The 22642-nt window shown below is 43.7% G+C and overlaps 1 protein-coding gene across 5 annotated transcripts in view; it reads left to right on the top strand.

The window, feature by feature from the left end:
* SLC2A14 (solute carrier family 2 member 14) overlaps window positions 1-22642 on the top strand; it is a 63272-nt gene that overhangs the window by 21305 nt on the left and 19325 nt on the right. For all 5 annotated transcript variants that reach the window (XM_054444271.2, XM_054444270.1, XM_054444273.1 and 2 more), the window contains exon 3: window positions 22309-22401. In XM_054444271.2, coding sequence (XP_054300246.1) covers window positions 22309-22401 — 93 coding nt within the window. The remainder of the gene's footprint in view (window positions 1-22308; window positions 22402-22642) is intronic.

The following is a 22642-nucleotide window of genomic DNA, read 5'->3' as shown; positions in this document are numbered from 1 at the left end:
TGGTGGCAGGCACCCGTAATCCCAGCTACTCGGGAGGCTGAGGCAGAGAATTGCTTGAACACGGGAGGCGGAGGTTGCATTGAGCTGAGATTGTGCCACTACACTCCAGCGTGGGCGACAGAGCAAGACTCCATCTCAAAAAATAAAAAATAAAATAATAAAGTGAGATGCCTGTAATCCCAGAATTTCGGGAGGTCGAGGTGGGCAGATCAACTGAGGCCAGGAGTTTGAGACCAGCCTGACCAACATGGAGAAACCCCATCTTTACTAAAAATACAAAATTAGCCAGGTGTGGTGGTACATGCCTGTAATCCCAGCTACACGGGAGGCTGAGGCAGGAGAATTGCTTGAACCCGGGAGGCGGAGGTTGCCATGAGCCGAGATCGCACTCTATTGTGAGCCATTGCACTCGTGGGCCATTGCACTCCAGCCTGGGCAACCAGAGTGAAACTCCATCTCAAAAAACAAACAAACAAACAAAAAACAAGAGAGAGGAATCAGTGAGACTGATTAGGAGACTACTTCAGTAGATCAAGGGACAGTTTATAATGGCTTTGACAAGTATGGCGTAGCAGACGTGCAAGTGGAAGGAATCTAAGAGTATTTTGGAGATAACGGTAACAGTTTTTGTTGGTGGATTAGATATGGAAGGTGTGGGAAAGAGAAAAATCCTGAATAACTCCTAGCTTTTGCAGTTTGGTGAATAGTGATAAAATATTTACTGAGATGTAAAAGACTAGAGAAGGAAAAGATTTGGGAGTTTGAAAGATAAACAGGACTTCTCCTTTGGCTATGATTAATTTGAGAGGCTTTTTGACCACCCAGATACAAATAAGACAGGCTATAGATATATATATATGACTCTGATCACTTCTCAGCCTTTTGGCCAAAATCAAGTGATATTGACTCTGGAAGTCAGGGAGAAAACCATCAGTGAAAAACTTAACTAACCCATTATATTTTGGATAGCTCCAGTTATCAGAAAGTTCTTGCAGTTGCACTAAGGTGACTATAAATGTTATATAAATTTGATGCCCATTTCCATTCGGGGTTCCTGAAAAGTACACACTTTTCTAAGCACATTCAATATTGGAAGAAAGTTATCACATTCTCTCCCAACATCTTTTATTTTCTGAGCTAAACAATCAATTCTAGTTTCTCCAGCTGTTCTTCATGACCTGTTTTTAGACATGTCATCATCCTGGTTGGTCATATGCCATATAAGGTAGGATGCCAAGGACTAACGTGACCAGAATAATCATATACAAAATGTAGGACTGTCATCCCTCGGATTTGCCATTCTTTCAGAAATATGTTTGCCTTTTATAATTCATCTGTTTTCTTTTCTTTTTCTTTTCTTTTTTTGAGACAGCATCTTGCTCTGTCACCCAGGCTGCAGTGTAGTGGTGAGATCTTGGCTCACTGCAACCTCCGTCTCCTGGGTTCAAGAGATTCTCCTGCCTCAGCCTCCCAAGTAGCTGGGACTACAGGCGCGCCACCATGCCTGGCTAATTTTTTTTTTTTTTGAAATGGAGTCTCTCTCTGTTGCTCTGGCTGGACTGCAATGGCATGATCTGCAACCTCCACCTCCTGGGTTCAAGCGATTCTCCTGCCTCAGCCTCCTGAGTAGCTGGGATTACAGGCGCGCGCCACCATGCCCAGCTAATTTTTGTAATTTTAGTAGAGACGAGGTTTCACCATCTTGGTCAGGCTGCTCTCGAACTCCTGACCTCATGATCCACCCACCTCAGCCTCCCAAAGTGCTGGGATTACAGACATGAGCCACCATGCCCAGCCGTGTTTTCTTTCTTATTGTCATTAGTGTGTCAGTGTTCCTACCTGTGGCATACAATGTCTCTTCTTATTTTCATCTAATCCATTGTTGGATTTGGAAATCAAATAACCAATTGAAGCTATCAGATATTAACATTTTGCTTTGTATGTTTGGGATATTTTGCAATAATTTAAAAGAAGAGACAGAGTATGTGCTTCCTGAGAGAGACCAAAGCCTTTCTATGAGTTGTGCTTTGAATTTTAGTGAGAAAACCTTTCTTTTTTCTTTGTTTCCTCTACACTAAATACAAAATAAATGAGTTTCCCAAACAGTTGAGTGTCAGATGGGTGAGTTATTTCAGCCTTTTGCACAGGATCTCATTGGAGATTTTCTGAGATGTCTTGCTGAAATCAAGGTGCATGGTGTCTGTCTAAGGCAGTGGTTCTCAAACAGTGGTGATTTGCTCCCAGTGGACATTTGGCACTATCTGGAGATATTTTTGTTGTCATGATTTCAGGAAAGGGATTACATGCTTCTAGTGGGGAGAGGCCAGGGATTCTGCTAACCATTCCGTAATGCATGGGACAAGCCTCTGTAACAAATAATTGTCTGGCCCCAAATGTCAGTAATATCCATATTTAGGACTATGGTATTTCTCTGATTTTATTAACTTTATGGGAAAAAGTTAGATAAATTTTAAACTTAATGAAATAATTCTACTTCCAACTAATCACTGCTCTCTTCTTTTATTACATACAAATCATCTGTGAATAATCTTTCTAGACTTTAGTGGGGAAAAAATGAAGCACTGCTTTTTTCCACTTTTGTAAAATGGAAAAGTTTACATTTTTCTGTCACCATTCTCAATCTCCATAATGTTTAAAATATTTACAGTGCCCAGTGATTAAATTTGGACACAATGTTCATATACTGTTATTTAAAGAAAAATTATACTTTCACCATATCTCATTTTCCTTTCTGGCCTTTTGTCTCTTCCCCACGTTTATTCATTTGTTACAGTTGTAAGGTTTTTCTTGAGGAGGTAAGTAATCCCGCTTTTCTTCTGTCATCTCTAAAAACTAAGTAAATACAATACAACTTAAACTAGAAGCTCGTTCTTATCTTTTAGGACCCCTAGTGAGACATGTAGCTATTTTGGAATGAGGCTATACTAATCATGTTGACCAGCTACTTATTAGTGAGAGAGATGGGGGCAGAAGTCACTGTCCTATCACCAGGTAGGTAAGAATGTGGGAGACAAAGAATGATGCTGTCTCTGCACGTCCTCCACCTGGGGACATTGGAATCTTTTCCTGGGGCTGTGGCATTTCTTTTGTGTTGACTGCAGCTGTCAGGATCAAAGAAGAACTAATGAGACAAAAGTAAATAGCTTCATTCTCAGGCTACCTGAGAGGAGCAATGTCTGATGGAGATTAAAAGATGAAAGGGGAGAAAAATTCTTTCTCAGCCATACCCAGATACAACTAAGTCACTCTTTTCACATGCTTCTGATTCTTCAAATTCTGTGTTAACCACTTAGAATCTAGTGGCAAAAATAATCTTTTCCTAATGCTTTTTTCCTTATTACATTTTCATTATTTTTAAGATAGAGAACAGTGATGTTTCCTGATCTCAGTGCTTTTATATTTAGAGCTAGAGGTTTATTCAGTCAGCCAGTCATTTATTCAATTATATATTCACTATGTCTGTATGTTCCAGACCCAAACATGAACCAAGGAAAGGCTCCAAACACTTGGCAGTTTCAAGTATATATTTGAAAGAGGACTGATAAGTGAATACCTGATTTGTAGTTGAAATATTTATATAATTTTTCACCTTTCTTCCGGGGTGATGACTACTTCAGATGCATGGATCAGGAAGTACTTGTTTGGGCAGTGTATTTGTAGAACGCTTGAGACTGCACAGAATAAAATAGCTAGTATCCTTCTTCAGCCATAAGACCACCTTCTAGAATTAGAGAACTGAGACACAGGTTTAATGACTTAAGTTTTCAGCACAGTCTGTAGCATAGTCTGTACCACAGTCTGTGCTGATACTTACGTTTTCTAACTTCCAACCTTGTCTTTGTTCTAAAAACACAGGTGAGGGAAGACTGCTTGCAGAAAATGCTTTCCGCTGTTGTACCAAGTGTGTTTCTCTCGAGAAAGCCTCTGAAGCAGCCAAATTGGGATTCAGGGTTGAGGTCGAGGAAAACAATGGAAAAGCAAAAGTGAAAAAAGCACAGACCAAGAAAAAACATTTTAATTGGGGCAAAGCATCTAGGATAAAAGAGACACATTTGATATATCTGGAATACAAGTAGTATGTAGGTGCTGTGACAGAGAAAAAAATGCCCTAAGATTTTACTTCATAGCTGGTCTGAATGCAGTGGTCCTTATAACTAGTTGATCACAACCAGTAACAATTTTCTTTGTTCTTTCTCCACTCTCACAGCTTCACTTGACTAGCCTTAAAAATAAATAAATAATAAATAAATGGCCTGGCCTGGTGGCTCATGCCTGTAATCCCAGCACTTTGGGAGGCCGAGGTGGGTGGATCACGAGGTCAAAAGATCGAGACCATCCTGGCCAACATGGTGAAACCCCGTCTCTACTAAAAATACAAACATTAGCCAGGTGTGGTGGTGCATGCCTGTAATCCCAGCTACGTGGGAGGCTGAGGCAGGAGAATGGCTTGAACCCAGGAGATGGATGTTGCAGTGAGCTGAGATCACGCCACTGCACTCCAAGCCTGGCGACAGAGCAAGACTCCGTCTCAAAAAAATAATAATAATAAATAAATAAATAATAAATAAATAAATAAATTAGTTAATTCCTCACCTGAGGGCTTACACTTGAAGTAGCACCAGTGGTATTCAAAGACTGCTGCAGCATCCCCGAACTTGCTTTTCCAGCATTATCTCTTACTAGACTTCTGTAAGTGCCTTATTCCTCAGCTAAACTGGACTAAGCACCATTCCCCAGCCTTCCCACAAACTGCCTACCACCAGACATGTGCCCAGGCCATGCCACCTTACTGAAATGGTCTTTTCTAATCTTTATCTCTTATCTCTTAGGCTACCCATCTTCCAAGATCCCTTCCAAATACCAACTTCAAGAAGCCTTTCTGGGTGTTTCCACGTGAATAAAATCTCATGATTCTTGGCTCTTTTTTTTTTTTTTCAGCACTTTCTTGTCTTGTCCCCTCCAGCACCAGATTGTAACTTGAGGTCAGGGACTTTGGGTTCCCTGCATTGTACTGCAGAGTGTTGTGCATTTTGTAGACTTTTTCCTTTTTTTTTTGAGATGGAGTCTCGCTCTGTCACCCAGGCTGGAGTGCAGTGGCCTGATCTCGGCTCACTGAAACCTCCACCTCCCAGGTTCAAGCGATTCTCCTGCCTCAAGGCCTCCGGAGTAGCTGGGACTACAGGTGCCCGCCACCACACCCGGCTAATTTTTTTTTTGTATTTTTAGTAGAGACGGGGTTTTACCAGGTTGGCCAGGCTGGTCTCCATTTCCCTACCTCATGATCCGCCAGCCTCGGCCTCCCAAATTGCTGGGATTACAGGTGTGAGCCACTGCACCCAGCTCAGACTTTTTCAATATATATCCATATACATTTTAATTTTTTTCATCACCTTTAAAAAAAAGCTCATTCAATTCTTTCTGGGTTTAGAAAGCTGTTATTTCTTGATTTACTTATGTGTGTAACAGTCTTGCTATCTTGCCCAGGCTAGAGTATAGTGGCATGATCATGGCTCACTGCAACCTCAACCTCCAGAGCTTGAAGGATCCTCCCACTTCAGCCTCCCAAGTAGCTAGGACCACAGGTGGGCACCACCACACCTGGCTAATTATTTGTATTGTTTGTAGAGATGAAGTTTTGCCATGTTGCCCAGGATGGTCTTGAACTCCTGGACTCAAGCAATCCTCCCACCTCGACCTTCCAAAGTGCTGGGATTACAGGCATGAGCCACCAACGTATGGATGTTTTTATCAAGGTGTTATCTTGTCCGAAGATTGAGAGGTCCAAATAAGAACTCAGTTAAAGCGGGAGCAGTGTCTCAGACCAGTAATCCCAGCACTTTGGGAGATGGAGGTGGGCTGACTACCCTGAGGTCAGGAGTGCCAGACCAGCCTGGCCAACATGGCAAAACCCTGTCTCTACTAAAAATACAAAAATTAGCCGGGCAAGGTGGCAGGTTCCTGTAATCCCAGCTACTTGGAGGCTGAGTCAGGAGAATCACTTGAACCCGGGAAGCGGAGTTCAGTGAGCCCAGATCGCGCCACTGCACTCCAGCCTGGAGAACAGAGCAAGACTCTGTCTCAAAAAAAGAAAAAAAAAGAGGCTGGGCGCGGTGGCTCATGCTTGTAATCCCAGCACTTTTGGAGATTGAGGTGGGTGGATCACCTGAGGTCAGGAGTTCGAGACCATCCTGGCCAACATGGTGAAACCCCATCTCTACTAAAAATACTAAAATTAGCCGGGCATGGTGGCGGGCACCTGTAATCCCAGCTACTTCGGAGGCTGAGGCATGAGAATTGCTTGAACCCAGGAGGTGGAGGTTGCAGTGAGCTGAGACTGCGCCATTGCACTCCAGCCTGGGCAACAAGAGCAAAAACTCTGTGTCAAAAAAAAAAAAAAAATGGAATTGGAAAAAGCAAAATTTTTGGCTAGGATGGGCGGGGACAAGGATGACTAGGTAATAGAGACTGGAAAAGAGAATGGAATAGACATAAGGAGCATTAAGTTGGTGGCTACCTGGGGCAAATGGAAAAAGAAAAAAAAAGAACAAGAAAGGGAATTGTAAAAAAAATAATAAAAAAAGACAAACTGAGATACAAATTTGAAGAGATGGCAGGAGAACAGTCAAGACATAAGAGTTGTGTCTCAGGGACATATTCCTGTCTTTTGGTTGTCCTAGGGAGGTTCCTTTCTGTGCATGTCAGAAGATGACAGGCAAGAAAACAAAGTGGAAAACAATAGGGAAGTGAAGGTAACCCCTTTATAACCTCCCACTGGTTCACTCCTTGGAAACAGAAATGACTCAGGGAGGCAGATGAGGATAAATAAACGCTGCCTTGAAACAGCCTGTATGCTTAGCTAGATTCTGTCTGCAGCTGCTTTCTGCAGAATCCTGCAAATTGGGTTTGTCATCTGACCATGTCTCTTTCCTCCTGTGTCTCTACATCTATTTCAGGTCCCTGGGTTTGCTCATGTCTGTTGCCTTGGTTCCTCTGCTGTGTTCCTCTAACTGTGGGCAATGCCTCCATCCATTTCTAGAAGTAAATGTGTTGATGGCATTTTATCACCTGTGTAGTTCCTCTTTTGACCATCTCAATTCTCACCTATGTCTGTGCCTATTGTTTTTATCTTCGTCTTTTATTTTTCTTTCTGCACCCTTTTGTTTCTGCTTCTGTCACTGCTTCTCTCTACCAGCTGGCTTTCTATGATGCTGCCATCCCCATAGCAACCTCTCTCTGGGGAAGAATGAGGGGAAGGAAAAGAGAGAGCTAGAATAGATCGGCTAAGAGAAGCCAGATTGGAGTTGGAAGGTGACCTTTTGGATTGAGTCCTAGAACAGAGTACAGAGAAACTATGAAGACTGATACCAGCCAAGTTACACAAAACCCTAAGAAAACACAAATTGGGAGCCCAAATCCAGTCCCTGCTGGCAAAACTCATTCAGCAAATCCTTTCTGTTGTAAATTAACCTGTCATCTGTTTTCCCTTCCTTGTGATTCAGATGAATTATTCTTTCTTTCTTTGTTTCTAGGTCTTGTGATTCTTAAACATGTGTAGTTCTTTTTTTCTTCTTAAAGCTAGTCAAGTGAAGCAGTGTAAGTGGAAAAGGAACAAAGAAATTCATAATTGGTTGAGATCAGTTAGTTGTAAACACCACTGTACTCAGATCAGCCACACGTATATTTTCTTTTCTTTTCTTTTTTTTGAGACGAGTCTCACTCTGTTGCCCAGGCTGAAGTGCAGTGGCGTGATCTTGGCTTACTGCAAGCTCTGCCTCCCAGGTTCATGCCATTCTCCTGCCTCAGCCTCCCAAGTAGCTGGGACTGAGCTACTTGGGTACAGGCGCCCACCACCACGCCCGGCTAATTTTTTGTATTTTTAGTAGAGGCGGAGTTTCATCATGTTAGCCAGGATGGTCTCGATCTCCTGACCTCGTGATCCACCCACCTCGGCCTCCCAAAGTGCTGGGATTACAGGCGTGAGCCACCGCGCCCGGCCTCACACGTATATTTTCTTTTCTTTTCTTTTCTTTTCTTTTTTTTGAGACAGAGTTTCGCTCTTGATGCCCAGACTGGAGTGCAATGGCACGATCTTGGGTCACCGCAACCTCTGCCTCTCGGGTTCAAGTGATTCTCCTGCCTCAACCTCCTGAGTAGCTGGGATTACAGGCATGCACCACCACACTTGGTTAATTTTGTATTTTTAGTAGAGATGGGGTTTCTCTATGTTGGTCAGGCTGGCCTCGAACTCCCAACCTCAGGTGATCCGCCCGCCTCGGCCTCCCAAAGTGCTGGGATTTCAGGAGTGGCCATCGCGCCCGGCCGCCACATGTATATTTTCTTTTAAAATTTGTGAATATTCAGGGCCAGGCGTGGTGGCTCACGCCTGTAATCCCAGCACTTTGGGAGGCCGAGGAGGGTGGATCATGAGGTCAGGAGTTCGAGACCAGCCTGGCCAACATAGTGAAACCCCGTCTGTACTAAAAATACAAAAAGCATTAGCCGGGCATAGTGGCGGGCGCTTGTAATCCCAGCTACTCCAGAGGCTGAGGCAGGAGAATCACTTGAACCCAGGAGGCAGAGGTTGGAGTGAGCCGAGATCACGCCATTACACTCCAGCACACCATACTTTAAGTGGTACATGAAATACACTTGGAATGCCCTTAGAAAAAGACCAATAAAGAAAAAAAATCAACCTGAAATGATATTATCCACTCTTATTTAGGACCAGAATGTTAGATAAGAGATTTAATAAGGATAAAGTTTTGTTTTGTTTTGTTTTTTTACCAATAATGGGATTTGTTTCATGTAGGGAAGGGTTATCGAGTGAGTTAAAGCAATGGAATAATTCTGCTCAGAGATCTTTAAATTATATAAATATCCATATATCTGTAAATAAAATTGGTTAGATCAGTTTTCCCTCAAACTTTAGCTCCCTTTTTCCACCATTTCCTTTGACCTCCACCTGGAGAGCCGGTTAGACACAAATTCCTGAGCTCTATTCTCAGTAATTCTGATTCTGTAGGTCTGGGGGGTTAGGAGGGGCTTGAGTTTGCATTACTAGTTCTTCTTTTTCTTTCTTTCTTTTTTTTTTTTTTTTTAGACAAGGTCTCCCTTTGTCACCCTGGCTGGAGTGCAGTGGCACCATCTCAGCTCTCTGCAGCCTCGACCTCCCAGGCTCAAGCTATTCTTCTGCCTTTGCTTCCTGGGTAGCTGGGTTTACAGCGTGCACCACCACGCCCAGCTAATTTTTTGTATTTTTGATAGAAATGGGGTTTTGCCAGGTTGCCCCCACTGGTCTCGAACTCCAGAGATCAGGAAATCCACCCGCCTTGGCATCCCAAAGTGCTGGGATTACAGGTGTGAGCCACCACGCCTGGCCTTGAGTTTGCATTTCTTTTTTTTTTTTTTGAGACGGCATCTCGCTGTGTCGTCCAGGCTGGAGTGCAGTGGCGCGATCTCAGCTCACTGCAAGCTCCACCTCCCAGGTTCACACCATTCTCCTGCCTCAGCCTCCCAAGTAGCTGGGACTACAGGTGCCTGCCACCACGCCCGGCTAATTTTTTGTGTTTTTAGTAGAGACGGGGTTTCACCGTGTTAGGCAGGATGGTCTCCATCTACTGACCTCGTGATCCACCCGCCTCGGCCTCCCAAAGTGCTGGGATTACAGGCGTGAGCCACCACACCTGGCCTTGAGTTTGCATCTCTAACAGGATCCTGGGAGATCCTGATGCTGCTGGTCCCTGGACCACAATTTGAGTAGCACTAGTCTAGATGATTTCTGAAGTCAAGCAATACAGTTGACATACATAGTACATAAATGTGTGGATATTTTATTATTCCTTGATTAAAAATAACTTTCCTTTGGGAATGCAGGAGCATGAATAAACTAAATCAAGTTGGTTTTGTTTTTCTCTGCCATTTGCAAGCTGTGATATCCATTGACCCCTTTCTTTGTTTGGTAAAATGACCAACCATAGAGGTTTGCCCAGGTACTTTCAGTGCTAAGACTGAGATAGTCCTGGGCAAACGGGGTGATTGGGTGACCTCTCCATTCATGAGGCTAGTGAAATAGAAGGAATGTATAAGGAAAAATGAACTTGGCTAGGGATCAGAAAATGCAGTTTCTAGTCGTAATTCACAACTTGTTAATATTCTGACCTTAAATTGATCATTTAAATTCTCTTTCAGTTTTTGCACCTATAAAATGGTGATCATGTTAACTACTTTACTTACTTCCCACAAAAGTTTTGAGGATCAATTGAAATAATGGATAAAAAGATTATTAAAATACCATATACATATTAAGACAAAGATGTAGCTCACTTGTTTTTGCTTAGAATTTACGATTTACAGCCCGGCGTGGTGGCTCACACCTGTAATCCCAGCACTTTGGGAGGCCAAGGCGGGTGGATCAGCTGAGGTCAGGGGTTCGAGACCAGCCTGGCCAATATGGTGAAACACCTCTCTACTAAAAATGTAAAAATTAGCTGGATGTGGTGGCATTTTCCTGTAATCCCAGCTACTCGGGAGGCTGAGGCACGAAAACTGCTTGAACCTGGGAGGTGGAGGCTGCAATGAGCCGAGATTGTGCCACTGAACTCCAGCCTGGGCGACAGAGTGAGACCCTGTCTAAAAAAAAAAAAAAAGGAATTTACTATTTACTGGCAAAAAATAGCAACCCAGCAATCTCATTCCTAATCATACAACAAGTATACAACCGAGAGAAAAGAATTCATACATTCAGCAAATATCAGGAATGTTTATAACAGCTCGAACTGGAAACAATGATGCGTACATCAGTGGGAGAATAGATATGTAAATGTTGTCATAGCCAAAAGTGGAATACTACTCAGCAGTAAGAAGGAGTGAACTACCAACACAACTACAATAGTACTCGTAGACACGATGCTTAGTGAAAAAACATCTGAGCACAAAAGAGTACATACTGTATGGTTCCATTTAAAGGTCAAGAACAACAAAATTCATTGATGATGGCAGAAGTAAAAATAGTAGTTTCTTCTGGAGAAGGAGGCTATAGACTGGAACCAGCACAAGGAAACTTTTTGAGGAGCAAGAAATGTTAAAGAATCTAGATCTTGATCTGGTTAATGGTTATGCCTGTGAATACAGATATAAATATTCACCCAACTGTAAACTCCAGATTAGTACATTTTTATCTGCTTTATTGTATGTGTACTTCAGTAAAGAAGAAAAAACAAAGGAAAAGACACAAATAAAGGAGGGAAGGACTCACCCTCAATTCTATCACCACTAGAAGACAATGGTTTTTTTTCTTGAAATGTTTGCATTCTAACCGCCCCAGCACTAAGAAGAGGTTCAGTTTTGTAATTGGAACGTCTGATGAGGATCTGATGAGTGGATCCAGAGGTTATCCCCTCATGTCGAGTTTATGATGATATTTCAGCTTCTAGACTTGAGCAAGATGACAGTAAAGGGAAGTGGAAACCCTGGGTTCAGGAAGAGGGCCAGGTTTACATCAATGTTGCAACAAATCTGGTGGCTTCTTTTTTTCGTGTTGCTGTTTCTTTTCTTCCTCTTCATCTTTGGGTCCGTATGCTACTTTTCTTGGATTGATTTTCCACTCTACCCCACTACACAACATACTCTTTGGGGAGGAGGGGGGTCTTTACATTTTCTTCCACTCTCCTACTTTCCCATATTTTCTCATGTGTCTCAGTGAATTCAATGGTATGTGCTAACATTTTCTTTTATGAGTCTATTCCAGGGGCTCACATCCTGTCCCCTGCCCGAGGAGCCTTCCAGTAGCCTTTACAGCTGCATTCTCAGGCTTTTATCCACTCTTTTTGAAACAGTGCCTGTGACATTCCCACTCATCACAGCATGCCCCTCCCATGCCTCCAGGAAATTCTCTGTTTTCCCACCGGCTTTCTACTCAGCAGCTATTCTGAGTCTAATGTGCTTCATTCACCCTCAGCCTTCCTCAGGAAGACATAACAAAGGGTAAAAAAGAACATTTATTTCTCAGGAAGGATTGGTCAGCTGACTAAGTTGTCTGAGGGTCTAAAAAGATGAGGGGGTAACTCAAAGCATAAATGCTTGAGGGGATGGGTACCCTGTTCTCCATGAGGTGATTATTTTACATTGCATGCCTATATTAAAACATTTATGTGGCCGGGCGCGGTGGCTCACACCTGTAATCCCAGCACTTTGGGAGGCTGAGGCGGGCGGATCACCTGAGGTTGGGAGTTCGAGACCAGCATGATCAACATGTAGAAACCCTATCTGTACTAAAAATATAAAATTAGCTGGGTGTGGTGGCACATGGCTGTAATCCCAGCTACTCGGGAGGCTGAGGCAGGAGAATCGCTTGAACACGGGAGGCGGAGGTTGCGATGAGCTGAGATCGCACCATTGCACCCCAGCCTGGGCAACAAGAGCAAAATTCCATCACAAAAAAACCAAAAAAAGAAAAAGAAAGAGTAGATGTGAGTCAGCTAAGCACTTCAGTCATATAGCTGTTTTCCTGTGAGTGGGGGGAGGGGGCTGGTATCCTGGTGATAGTGTCCCACTAATAGCTACACAGAGAAAGAAGGACATTTATAGCTTTAGGGCACTGCTAGAGAAAAGTTAAGGAACTCAAAGAACTGTCTTCACTTCATGCAAGCAATTATCTGTGTTGCTTATATATTGGCACTTGTATAGAAGAAGACTTTTCTCGCTTCTCGGCCTTTTGCCTAAGATCAAGTGAAGATGACTTTTAAAACCCTTGTCTGTGATCCTGCAATCACCCTCATTGGTACTTACGCAAATGAGTTGAAATCATGCATCTACATGAAAACCTGCAAACGAATGTTTAGAGCAGTTTTATTCGTAGTTGCTAAAACTTACCAAGATGTCCTTCAGTAGGTGAATGGATAAACTGTGGTGCATCCAAATAATGGAATATTACCCAATGATAAAAAGAAATGAGCCGTGAAAAGACATAGAGGAACCTTCAATGAATATCACTAAGTGAAATAAGCCAATCTGAAAAGGCTACATAATGTATGACTCCAACTGTATGACATTCTGGAAAAGGCAAAACTATCCAAAAAGACAGCAAAAAGATCAGTGATTGCCAGGGGTTGGAGGAGTAGGGAAGAGAGGTGGAACATGGGATTTTTTTTTTTTTTTTTTTTTTTTTTGAGGCAGAGTTTAGCTCTTGTTGCCCAGGCTGGAGTGCAATGGTGCAATCTCGGCTCACAGCAACCTCTGCCTCCCGGGTTCAGTCAATTCTCCTGCCTCAGCCTCCTGAGTAATTGGGATTACAGGCATGCACCACTACGCCCGGCTAATTTTATATTTTTAGTAGAGATGGGGTTTCACCTTGTTGGTTGGGCTGGTGTCAAACTCCTGACCTCGTGATCTGCCCACCTCGGCCTCCCAAAGTTCTGGGATTACAGGCGTTAGCCACTGCACCCAGCCTGCAACATGGGATTTTTAGGGCAGTAAAGCTGTTCCGTATGATATCATATATTTATCAAACCTATAGAATATACAACACAAAGAATGAACTTGAATATAAACTATGGAATTTATGTAATAATAATATATCAATATTAGCCCATCAATTATTAACACGACAGATGTGGCTCGGTCAGGCGGCTCACGCCTGTAATCCTAGCACTTTGGAAGGCCAAGTCAGGCAGATCATCTGAGGTCAGGAGTTCAACACCAGCCTGGCCAACATGGCAAAACCCCGTCTCTACTAAAAATACAGAAATTAGCTGGGCATGGTGATGGGTGCCTGTAATCCCAGATGCTCGGGAGGCTGAGGCAGGAGAATCGCTTAAACCTGGCAGGTGGAGGTTGCAGTGAGCCGAGATCACGGTACTGAACTCCAGCCTGGGTGACAGAGTGCAAGAAAAAAATAATAATAATAAATAATAATGATAATAATATAAGAGATGTATCACACTAATGCAAATGTTAGTATTAGGGGTGTTAAGGGAGTACATGGGAACTCTGTGTACTTTCTACTCAATTTTTCTGTAAACCTAAAACTGCCCACCCCCAATAAATCCTATTAATTAAAAAACAAAGCAAAACACTTGTTTATATGTCCCTCTCCATCCGCTTCACCACCATGAGAACTTAAAGGGAGGAATATGTTTTTTATCTTTATGTTCCCAGCATCCAGGGATGAAAGAGAAAGGGAACACTCTATTTGTAGTGCATATCCTAACAACATCTCAGACTTAGCCCATCTAAAATAAAAGTCTTGATTTGATCCTCAAGTCTCTGTCTGCTTTCCTGACTCAGGTAAATGGCAACTCCAGTTCTCCAGTTGCTCCAGCCAAAACCTTTAGGATCATTCTCGACTCCTTTTTTTCTCTTGTGCCCAACATCTAGACCGCCAGTAGGTTGCACCTTGAAAATATATTTCAAATCCAACAGCAACCCACTCTATGCTCTTATCCCTACCTTCTGTCTAAGTCTGTTCATGCTGCTATAACGAAACAACACAGTCCAGGCGCAGTGCTTCATGCCTGTAGTCCCAGCACCTTGGGAGGCCCAGGTGGGTGGATCAACTGAGGTTATGAGTTTGAGACCAGCCTGACCAACATGGTGAAACCGTGTCTCTACTAAAAATACAAAAATTAGCCAGGTGTGGGTGTGGTGGTGGGTGCCCGTAATCCCACCTACTCTGGAGGCTGAGGCAGGAGAATCGCTTGAACCCAGGAGGCAGAGGTTGCAATGAGCCGAGATCACGCCATTGCACTCCAGACTGGGCAACAAGAGTGAAACTCTGTCTCAAAAAAAAAAAAAAAAAAAAAAAAACACTGAGTAATCTATAAACAGTAGAAATGTATTTCTCACAGTTCTGAATGCTGGGAAGTTCAAGGTACCAGCAGGTTTGATGTTTGGTGAGGGCAGCTCTCTGCTTCTAAGATGGCGACTGTTGCTCCATCCTCATTAGGGGGACGAGTGCTGTGTCCTGACATGGTGGAAGGCAGAAGGGCAAAAAAAAAAAAAGGAGCAAACTCTCGGAAGCCCCCCCCACCCCACTTTTTTTTTTTTTTTGAGACAGGGTCTGGCTCTATCTCCCAGGCTGGAGTTCAGTGGCGCAATCACAGCTCACTGCAGGCTTGACCTCCCTGGCTCAAGTGATCCTCCCACCTCAGCCACCCGAGTAGCTGGGACTACAAGTGCAAACCACCATGCCCCACTAATTTTTTGGTTTTTTTTGTTTGTTTTTTTTTTGTTTTGTTTTGTAGAGACAGGGTCTCCTTGTGTCGCCCAGGCTGGTCCAAAAGGGGGAAATAAGAACTCCTGGACTCAAGCGATCCTCCCGCCTTGACCTCCAAAAGTGCTGCGATTACAGGCATGAGCCATCGAGCCTGGCCTCCGAAGCCCCTTCTGTATGGGTATTAATCCCTCCATGGAGGCAGAGCCCTCATGACTCAGTCACTTCCCCAAAGGTCCTGCCTCTTAATATCACCACAATTAGGATTAAGTTTCTGCATGAATTTTGGAGGGAACACACATTTAAACCACAGCACCCTCCTTCAGCATCCATTCAACAGCACATACTTTTTTAAAAACACGAATCAACTCAAGTCATGCTTCCGCTCAAAAAACTAAAATGGCTTCGTAGCTTCCTGGCTGTCTGTCACATTCGGAATATAAACCAGAACGTTCATGACTGCTTACAGCGTCCTGCATGAGCAGACTCCTAGCTGTCTTCAACATCATTTCTCCTGCCACTCTGCCCCTGCCTCACTCCACTCCTGCCAAATCCGCCTTTTGACACCCTGCCAAGCACGAGTCCTCCTTTTGGTGTCTGCGTTTGACATGCCTTCTGTTTGAAATGCTGTTTTCAGATACTCCCAAGGTTGACTTCCTCGTGTGATTCAGGTTTCTGTTTAAGTATCATCTCCACTGAGAGAGGAACCCTAACCACTCTATCTTAATCTTCCCCAGCCCCAACCCTTTATCGCCTTACCTTGATATTTTATTCTTCACAATGCTCCCTTATTACTTGACATTATATATTTGCTGTCTGCTAAGGCTGCCATAACAAAATACCACAAACAGGTGGCTTAAACAACAGGAATTTGTTTTCTCAAAGTTCTAGATGCTGGACATCCAAGATCAAGGTGCCAGCAGGGTTAGTTTCTCCTGAGACCTCTCCCTTCAGTAGCAGATGGCTGTCTTCTCAGTGTCCTCGCGTGGCCTTTTCTCTATTCACAGGCCTAATGCCTCTTCCTCTTCTCATAAGGACACCCGTCCTATTGGACTAGAGCCCCACCTTAGTGACCTCCTGTAACCTTAATTACCTCCTTAAAGGCCCCATCTCCAAATACAGTTCCATTCTAAGTTACTAGGGGTTAGGGCTACAACATATAAATTTTAGGACGCAATTTAGTCCATGACACTTTTTCCTCTGGCCCCCCAAAATTTATGTCCTCATGTGCAAAATACATTCATCTCTATCCCAGGAGGCCCTAAAGTCTTAACCCATTCCAGCATGAGTTCCAAATCCAAAATTTCATCTGAATATCATCTAAATTTGGTATGGGTGAGACAAGAGGTATGATTAATCCCGAGGCAAATTTTTTTCCAAACTGAGCCTGGGAAACCTGACAAGTTATGTGCTTCCATAATATAATGGTGGGACAAGCATAGGCTAGACATTCCCATTGCAAAAGGGGGAAATGGGGGAAATATGAAAGAAGAAAGGGGTACCTGGTCTTCCAAATTCAAAATTCTACTAAGGCAAATTCCATTTTTTTAAAAAAATTGTGGGCCAGGCACGGTGGCTCACACCTGTAATCCCAGCACTTTGGGAGGCCGAAGCAGGTGGATCACAAGATCAGGAGTTCAAGACCAGCCTGGCCAATCTGGTGAAACCCTGTCTCTACTAAAAATACAGAAATTAGCCAGGTATGGTGGCGGGCACCTGTAGTCCCAGCTACTCTGGAGGCTGAGGCAGGAGAATCGCTTGAACCCAGGAGGTGGAGGTTGCAGTAAGCCGAGATCTCACCACTGCACTCCTGCATGGGCAACAGAGTGAGATTCTGTCTCAAAAAAAAAAAAAAAATTGTGGCAAAAACACATAACAACAACAACGAAAAAGGTAGGCTGGGCGTGGTGGCTCACACCTGTAATCCCAGCACTTTGGGAGGCCGAGGTGGGTGGATCATCTGAGGTCAGGAATTCAAGACCAGACTGACCAATATGGTAAAACCCTGCCTCTACTAAAAACACAAAAATTAACTGGGCGTGGTGGCGTGCACCTGTAGTCCCAGCTATTTGGGAGGCTGAGATAGAATTGCTTGAATGCAGGAGGCAGAGGTTGCAGTGAGCCAAGATTGCGCTACTGCACTCTAGCCTGGACAACAGAGTGAGACTCCGTCCCAAAAAAAATAAAAATAAAAAATTAGCCAGTCGTGGTGGTGTATGCCAGTAATCCTAGCCAGAGTGAGACTTCATCTCGAAAAAAAAAAGAAGAAAAACAGTTACCGTGTGAACTTTTTTTTTTTTTTTTTTTTGAGACAAAGTTTCGTTCTTGTAGCCCAAGCTGGAGTACAGTGGTGCAATCTCGGCTCACTGCAACCTCTGCCCCTGGGTTCAAGCAATTCTCTTGCCTCAGTCTCCCAAGTAGCTGGGATTACAGGCTTGCACCACTATGGCTGGCTAGTTTTGTATTTTTAGTAGAGACGTTGTTTCTCTATGTTGGTCAGGCTGGTCTTGAACTCCCAACTTCAGGTGATCCTCCTGCCTCGGCCTCCCAAAGATTACAAGTGTGAGCCACTACGCCTGGCCCATGTTAACCATCTTTTAATACTTTATCTTACATTTATTTTATTACAGTTTTTAAAATCTTTTCTTCTTTACTGAAGTATAATTGACAAAATTGTATACATTTAAAGTATGTGCATCTGATGTTTTGATATACATGTATATTGTGAAATTATAATCACAAGTTAGTTAACACATTGACTTTTTTTTTTGAGATGGAGTCTCACTCTGTCACCCAGGATGGAGTACAGTGGCGTGATCTTGGCTCACTGCAACCTCTGCCTCCCAGGTTCAAGCGATTCTCTTGCCTCAGCCTCCTGAATAGCTGGGATTACAGGCACGTGCCACCATGCTCGGATAATTTTTGTATTTTTAGTAGAGATGGGGTTTCACTATATTGGCCCGGCTGGTCTCGAACTCCTGATCTTGTGATCTACCTGCCTCGGCCTCCCAAAGTGCTGGGATTACAGGCGTGAGCCACCACGCCTGACCAATATGTTTCTTTTTATTTTTTTAATGTGGCTACTGAAATTTTCTTTTTTTTTTGGAAGACAAAATCTCACTTGGTCACCCAGGCTGGTGTGCAGTGGCACGATCTAGGCTCACTGTAATGTCCGCCTCCCGGGTTCAAGTGATTCTCATGCCTCAGCCTCCCAAATAGCTGGGATTACAGGTGTGTGCCACCATGCCTGGCTAATTTTTTTGTGTCTTTAGTAGAGATGGGGTTTGGTGATATTGGCCAGGCTGGTATTGAATTCCTGAACTGAAGTGATCCGCCCTCCTCAGCCTCCCAAAGTGCTGGGCTTACAGGTGTGAGCCACCATACCCAGCAGAAAAATTTTAAATTACATCTGTGGTTGGGCCGGGCACAGTGGCTCATGCCTGTAATCCCAGCAGTTTGGGAGGCCGAGACAGGCGGATCACGAGGTCAGGAGTTCGAGACCAGCTTGGCCAACATGATGAAACCTTGTCTCTACTAAAAATACAAAAAATTAGCCGGGCATGGTGGCACATGCCTGTAGTCCCAGCTACTCAGGAGGCTGAGGCAGGAGAATCACTTGAACTCGGGAGGCAGAGGTTGCAGTGAGCCGAGATCGTGCCACTGCACTCCAGCCTGGGTGACCAAATGAGACTGCGTCTCAAAAAAAAAAAATTACATCTGTGGCTCACATTATATTTGTATTGGACAGTACTGGCCTAGGCTTTATTTGATAATCATTGAAGATATTTCAGTAGGACATTGACACGATTCAAATTTTGATTTAGGATAATTCACCTAGCCCTGATGTGGAATGGATTCATTTTTGAAGAAGGGAGAGGGAGGAGGAAAGAAGACCTTCCTGAAAGTGGGACGGGCCTGAGAGCTGAGATTAGGCCCTTCAGGATCAACGGGAGTGATGGATGGATGATTTAAACCCAGTTTAGACAGGAAAATCAACATTTCTCAAATGTTTTCTTTCTTAATCCTGAGGACTTATTTTCTACAGTGTTTTCAAATTCAAAGTGAACTCTGCCTACACTAACCTAATAAAGGAAGATTAAAAAGTTGCTTTAACAAAAGTTGTTCTTTATGAGGACTATTACAGATGCAAGCAAAGTTTTAGAGCAGTTACTAGCTTTTTAGTGTGTCTTGAAATGCCACTTACATTGTTTTATGAAAGAGACAGTTTTCCCTGTCTTTACCTCAATGTGTTTAAAGCCTTGTGTTCCCTGACTTTAGATTTTATGTTTGTTTTCCACTTGGTTATCATACTAGCAAACATCCATCCCACAAAGCTGCATGAAACTAGGATTGAGATTTACATTCTGCAGATAACTGCATTTGGAACTAAGAGACCTCAGACAATTATTCTATTCATTCCTTTTTTTCTAGGCAGACCTACATTAAAGTATTAGGTGTAAATTTTGATTGTTTGTTTGTTTGAGACAGTCTCACTGGCACCCAGGCTGGAGTGCAGTGACGCAATCTCGGCTGACTGCAACCTCTGCCTCCCAGTTTCAAGCAATTCTCCTGTCTCAGCCTCCTGAGTAGCTGGGACTACAGGCGCACACCATCACAGCCGGCTAATTTTTGTATTTTTAGTAGAGACGGGCTTTCACCATATTGGTCAGGCTGTAGGTGTAAATTTTATAACATTCTCACTAAGTTACTCTGTTTTGAAATTTACCCATCGCACATCACATTTCCTCTTTTTTTTTTTTTTTAAATAAAGATACAGAACGATTTCAAAAGGAATCAAATGACACAGCATAGGTGTTTGAGGGCATCTAGCTTCACTGGCCCATTCTGACATACTTAATCCCTCATGCCTCATCACCAGAGCTGTGACTGTGACTGAGCCAGGCTCCTCCCAATGTACACTGAAGACCCAGCTCAACCAACCAATCTCTCGAAGCACATCAGCAAACAGTTATATTGAGCAACTCTTCTCTAGTGGCCAGAGTGAAGGATTATCTAGCTTGGACATCTCTGTTGCTTTGGGGGCCAGCCCAGTCCAGAACTGGTTTTTGAGCATCAGGTTCCTCCTAGGTCCCACTTGCTCAAGGAACACTTGTCTCAATATTCTCAACACACTTTTTTTTTCTTTTTTGAGGCAGGGTCTCACTCTGTTACCCAGGCTGTAGTGCAATGACACGATCATAGCTCACTGCAGCTTCTATCTCCTGGGCTCAAGTGATCCTCCCACCCCAGCCTCCCAAGTAGCTGGGTCTATAGGCACCTGCCATTACCAGACCCAGCTAATTTTTTTTTTTTTTTTGATAGAGAAGGGGTCTCAAAAAAAAAAAAAAAAAAAAAGAGAGAGAGAAGGGGTCTCACTGTGTTGTCCAGGCTGGTCTCAAACTGCTAGGCTCAAGTGATCCTTCTGCCTCGACCTCCCAAAGGGCTGGGATTATAGATGTGAGCCACTGTGCCCAGGTCAACACATTTTTTAGATTCTCGAGACTCAGTTTAATTCGAATTGTAACCTTTAAAAATAATCCCAGCATTTGGGAGGCTGAGGCAGGAGGATCACTTGAGGCTGGGAGTTTGAGACCAGCCTTGGGCAATACACTGAGATCCCATCTCTACAAAAAAGAAAGAAAGAAAATGAAGGAAAATAAGAGAAGGGATGGATACTTATGAGACTAATGAAAAAAAAGGCTCTTAAAGATAGTGAATGATGAGAGGAGAAAGAAGGGACTTTTACTAAAAGGAAAAAGATTTAACAGAGAGCATTGTACTGGCAGGGCCCTCCAGGATATCGATGCTTAGTTGTGACTGAGACATCTGGGAGGCTGCAGGCAAGGTCAGTTCTCCTACTGAAACTCCCAGCCTGTTATCTACCCTGTCTGACCTGAAAGGAAAGGAATTTAAGATAGGAAAGGTTGAAGGGATTGGTAGGGGTGTGGGAAAGGACATAGAAGATGGCTTCAGGTATAAAAATTGAGCTGCCCCAAGGTGGAAATCTAAAATAATATCCACTTGCCCAGTTGAATTATTCCAGGCAAGGTGAAGATGACTGGTTCTCCCCACTAAGGAATGTCTCTCTCTCTCTCTTTTTTTTTTTTTTTTTGAGACAGAGTCTTGCTCTGTTGCCCAGGTTGGAGTGCAGTGGCATGGTCTCGGCTCACTGCAACCTCTGCCTCCCAGGGTCAAGCGATCCTCCTGCTTCAGCCCCTCCTAGCAGCTGGGATTACAGGCACACCCCACCATGCCTGGCTAATTTTTGTATTTTTAGTAGAGATGGGGTTTCACCATGTTGGCCAGGCTGGTCTCGAACTCCTGACCTCAGGTGATCCACCTGCCTTGGCCCACCTGCCTCGGCCTCCCAAAGTGCTGGGATGACAGGCATGAGCCACCGTGCCCGGCCAGAAATGTCTTATTTGTTAGGTTTGTAGTGAGCCGAGTGTTCTTTCTTCTCCCACCCGGGGGTTAGGTTAGGGATAGCAGAACAGTGTTTAATAAACCAGAAGACTCAAATGGGTCCAGGATGCAGTAAGTAGATCCAGTAGGTTACATGGTCCTGAGAGAAAAGAGACTCAAAGAGCCACCCAGCAGTGAAGACACAAACTACTACCACCTCCCCCTACCACCACCACTGGGCTTCCGTGGAGTCCGGGGTACAGATCAGACTGCACTGTATTTGTTTCCAAAATGATCAATTCTTAGTAATCCTACCCAAGGCTGTGTTGTCCTCTGCCCTCCCAGTTCTTGAGTGGAATTCTATGCCTACATTTGCCTGATGCAAGTTTTTAAATATTTCCAAACTGACCAACCCAGTTTCTCTTAACTTCTTCCTTCCCCAATTTTCTTTTCCACTTTTACCAAGTTAGCTTCACATTCTTATCTCCAGATAAGTTCTTTAGTATAATCTATTCCTTTGTCTTCCCCATTAATTATCTAAATCTCATTTGATGTTTGTCCTTTTCATACCACTCATAGGTCAGATTCTCCTAATACAGCTCCATAATTAATAAGAAACAGTCATCAATCACAAGTTTTAAGGACTATTCTCTCCTCCCTGTCCTCTGTCTCTCCAGGTCACCCCAGCTCTGATCTTTGCCATCACAGTTGCTACAATCGGCTCTTTCCAATTTGGCTACAACACTGGGGTCATCAATGCTCCTGAGACGGTGAGTGCCAGGCCACAAGAATTAGAATCTGGAATAGGGAAGTTATTCCTTTAAGTAGGGTTTCAAGAATTCAGAATTTAAGGCCAGGCATGGTGGCACCTGCCTGGAGTCCCAGCTACTCCTGAGGCTGAGGCTTAAAGATCACTTGAGCCCAGGAGTTAAACACCATCCTGAGCAACAGTTAGTGAGGGTCCCTCCCCCAACTAGGGGAATTAAACTTTGTATCTATCCTGTCCAAGAC

The sequence above is a fragment of the Pongo pygmaeus genome, chromosome 10 (genome assembly GCF_028885625.2).
Source record: "Pongo pygmaeus isolate AG05252 chromosome 10, NHGRI_mPonPyg2-v2.0_pri, whole genome shotgun sequence".
Taxonomy (NCBI): Eukaryota; Metazoa; Chordata; class Mammalia; order Primates; family Hominidae; genus Pongo; species Pongo pygmaeus.
This window is presented reverse-complemented; position numbering and strand designations above follow the sequence as displayed.